The following is a 2,807-nucleotide window of genomic DNA, read 5'->3' on the forward strand; positions in this document are numbered from 1 at the left end:
CTTGAACTTTTCCACATTTTTTTACATTACAGCCACAAACATGAATCAATTTTATTGGAATTCCACGTGACAGACCAACACAAAGTGGTGTACACGTGAGAAGTGGAACGAAAATCATACATGATTCCAAACATTTTTTACAAATAAATAACTGAAAAGTGGGGTGTGCGTAATTATTCAGCCCCCTGAGTCAGCACTTTGTAGAACCACCTTTTGCTGCAGTTACAGATGCCAGTCTTTTAGGGTCTGTCTCTACCAGCTAGAGACTGAAATCCTTGCCCATAAAACAATTACCAGCACTTCTAAAGCTCAGCGCTTAACACCCATTTTATTTTTATTTTTATTTTTTTATATAAACATATATCTACACACTGACTGTAAATACATGCTTACATATGACAATAGTGTCTTAAATCCTTTTTCTCTGACACTCTGAAATCCAGACTTCTGCCTAAATAAACTGCAAAGATACACGAGAAAAGAGAACTAGGAGTTTATTTAAAGCATCTGCAGAAACCGCTAAAGCCTTGTTTGCAGAGCAAATGTTGCTAGCAAAGGAGGCATCATGACAGGAGAGCTATTGAGACTCGCCCATGCAGCGACAGGAAAAGGAAGTGATAAGGCAGAGCTGTCTCGTGACTGGCTAGACTTGTTTTAGGGAGATTAAACAGTTTCTTGAACAATGTAGACATATAAAAAAATAGAAGTTCTGTTTTAAAATAAAATATACAAATGAACTGACTAAACAGACAACGACTTATGTAAACTGTCGCGCACAAATACAATGAACAACATGGTTTTTATATAGTTTGTAAAGCACCTTCTGCACAGAGTGCATTTATTTTATTTTATCTAAGCATTCTCTTCAGCTGGAACATCCAAAAAGTTTTAAAAGGCTCAAAGGATAAATGAAAAGTGGCATTTTGTCTTTGCAGTTTTGAACAGGAAGACCCAGTTTCCTCTCTCTGGCTGTGTTCCTGACTTAGACTGAACATCAGGAAGCGCAGACGCCACGAGATTCCAAGGCATAATTTAGAGCTCAGCAACAAACATCCGCTTTGAAAGCTTTACAGATAATCACTGTAAGACTGTTTGGTGCAGAAATGGTGTTTTCACAGCACTTTGTAAAAGCAATTTAAAAGAAAAACTGAAAAGACTGTACGTTCACGGGATGTGCTTTAATGTGTTTCACCAAAAAATTGATGATTTACAAAACTGTGTAAAAACATTTTTAGAAAAACATGAAATTAAAATCTATTACACGATTAAAAAAACAAAGCAAAATTAATATCTTCTTTGAGTGGGATGCCACTTGTATCCACTTTGTCTTCCACTGCAAAAGGTGCAAAACCTTTTATTCCACATTTGAAATTGAGACGTAATAACAGGCGTTACAAAGAAACAAAGCTGCACATTTTATGGACCCTGACCTTCACACTATGGCACAAGAGCGTGGTTCTCTGAAAGGGTTGCTGCCTGTGGGGACTCCAACCAGCAAGGCGTCTTTTCCTGCGTTCTGCAGACAATACTGCTGGAGCTCTGCAGCAGCCTGGGACACCTGGAAGCAGAAACATAAAAATACACTCAGATGGTACAACTTTGTAACTCACATATACTTTAAAAGGATTAAAAAAACACACACACACAAATCAAGTGCAGGCCTTTTGTTTTTTAGGTTGTGCAAAACCAAAAACTGATATGTGTAACTGACACCCAGAGTTTATTAGCATTTACAAGAGCAGATTTGACAAATTAATAAATTCCTTCATTTAAAAAAACTAAAACATTCATAAGATAATATAATGCTTATAATACAGAATACAGTGATAGTAATACAATACATAATACAAAATTATAAATAGATAAATACATTTATAGATTATTAGGGTTGTAGTTGAGGTGGCACTAACTATTTTAAATTGAATATACTGATTACCCAGTTTATTTTTTTAAATTAAGTAATACTTAGTAAATAACCCAAATCTTAAAATTATTCACAATAAATTGGAACTTGGTAGTAAAAAAGCTAATGCAGCTTATATTTATAATCAGAAATCTTGAACTTTTTGGAGTTTTTGCATTAAAAATCATTTTTTGACGTAGTGATTAATTAATGGTGTGTCTTATATTAATCTAAAGCATGTATGTATTCATTAAACTATACAGAGTGACTTTTCTGTAGTGTAATACCGTATACTAAGTGTTTTAAATAAAATAGATTAAACAATCTTATTCTAAATCTTATTCTTAAATTAATCTAGTTGCACTTTCCCAACATTCATAATGTACATATTAAACAAAATAGTTACATCAATCAACAAAAGCTAGTTTGTAGAAAGCAAGCAGTCGTGTTCTGTAAAAATACCAGCTTTACCTTGATTCTTTCCACACTGGCCTCAAGCTTCAGTTGTTCTACCAGCCGTCGCATGTTGGATAAATTGGAATTGGAGGTCATGTTGTTTATAATTGTTTTGGGAGAGAAAAAGTCCTTGGGAAGGAAAAAGGGGGAAAAAGATGTCTCTTTAGTCTTTTGCTCTCAGCAGTTGCCTTTACTAATGGGCAGCAAATGCTGGACAGGAACAGAGTGGCCGGGTTTCTTTCCAAATGACCTCAGTGCACTCAGCTGAAGAAATAAGGAGTGATACAAACACACTGACCTCCCTGTGCACTACCAGAGACTTCATAGAAAAGTGTTGTAGAGCTGTATTTTAAAAGGGAATTCAAGCTCCATTCACCCAGATTAAAAGTACTAGTATATTCAAAAAAGACTGTAGTCATTTTAATTGTGCGTTTCCTTAGAGATACAA

At 35.0% G+C, this 2,807-nt stretch overlaps 1 protein-coding gene across 3 annotated transcripts; it reads right to left on the bottom strand.

Annotated features, from left to right (window-relative positions):
- Positions 1 to 1,159: 1,159 nt before the first annotated feature.
- Positions 1,160 to 2,627, bottom strand: gng10 (guanine nucleotide binding protein (G protein), gamma 10). Of its 3 annotated transcripts, none has more exons than XM_042218741.1 (3): positions 2,375 to 2,627; positions 1,431 to 1,558; positions 1,160 to 1,351 (listed from the first exon to the last, which is right to left on the bottom strand). In XM_042218741.1, the coding sequence occupies exons 1-2, from the start codon at positions 2,453 to 2,455 to the stop codon at positions 1,433 to 1,435; spliced, it is 207 nt and encodes a 68-aa protein (XP_042074675.1). In that variant the 5' UTR covers positions 2,456 to 2,627; the 3' UTR covers positions 1,160 to 1,351; positions 1,431 to 1,432. The 3 variants fall into 3 exon arrangements, with proteins under 3 accessions (XP_042074675.1, XP_005917386.1, XP_005917387.1); XM_005917324.3 differs by having other exon boundaries at positions 1,160 to 1,333; positions 2,375 to 2,625; XM_005917325.3 differs by having other exon boundaries at positions 1,160 to 1,558; positions 2,375 to 2,626.
- Positions 2,628 to 2,807: the final 180 nt, after the last annotated feature.

Source organism: Haplochromis burtoni, unplaced genomic scaffold, assembly GCF_018398535.1.
Source record: "Haplochromis burtoni strain Fernald_Lab_line unplaced genomic scaffold, NCSU_Asbu1 Contig_23, whole genome shotgun sequence".
NCBI classification, from domain to species: Eukaryota; Metazoa; Chordata; class Actinopteri; order Cichliformes; family Cichlidae; genus Haplochromis; species Haplochromis burtoni.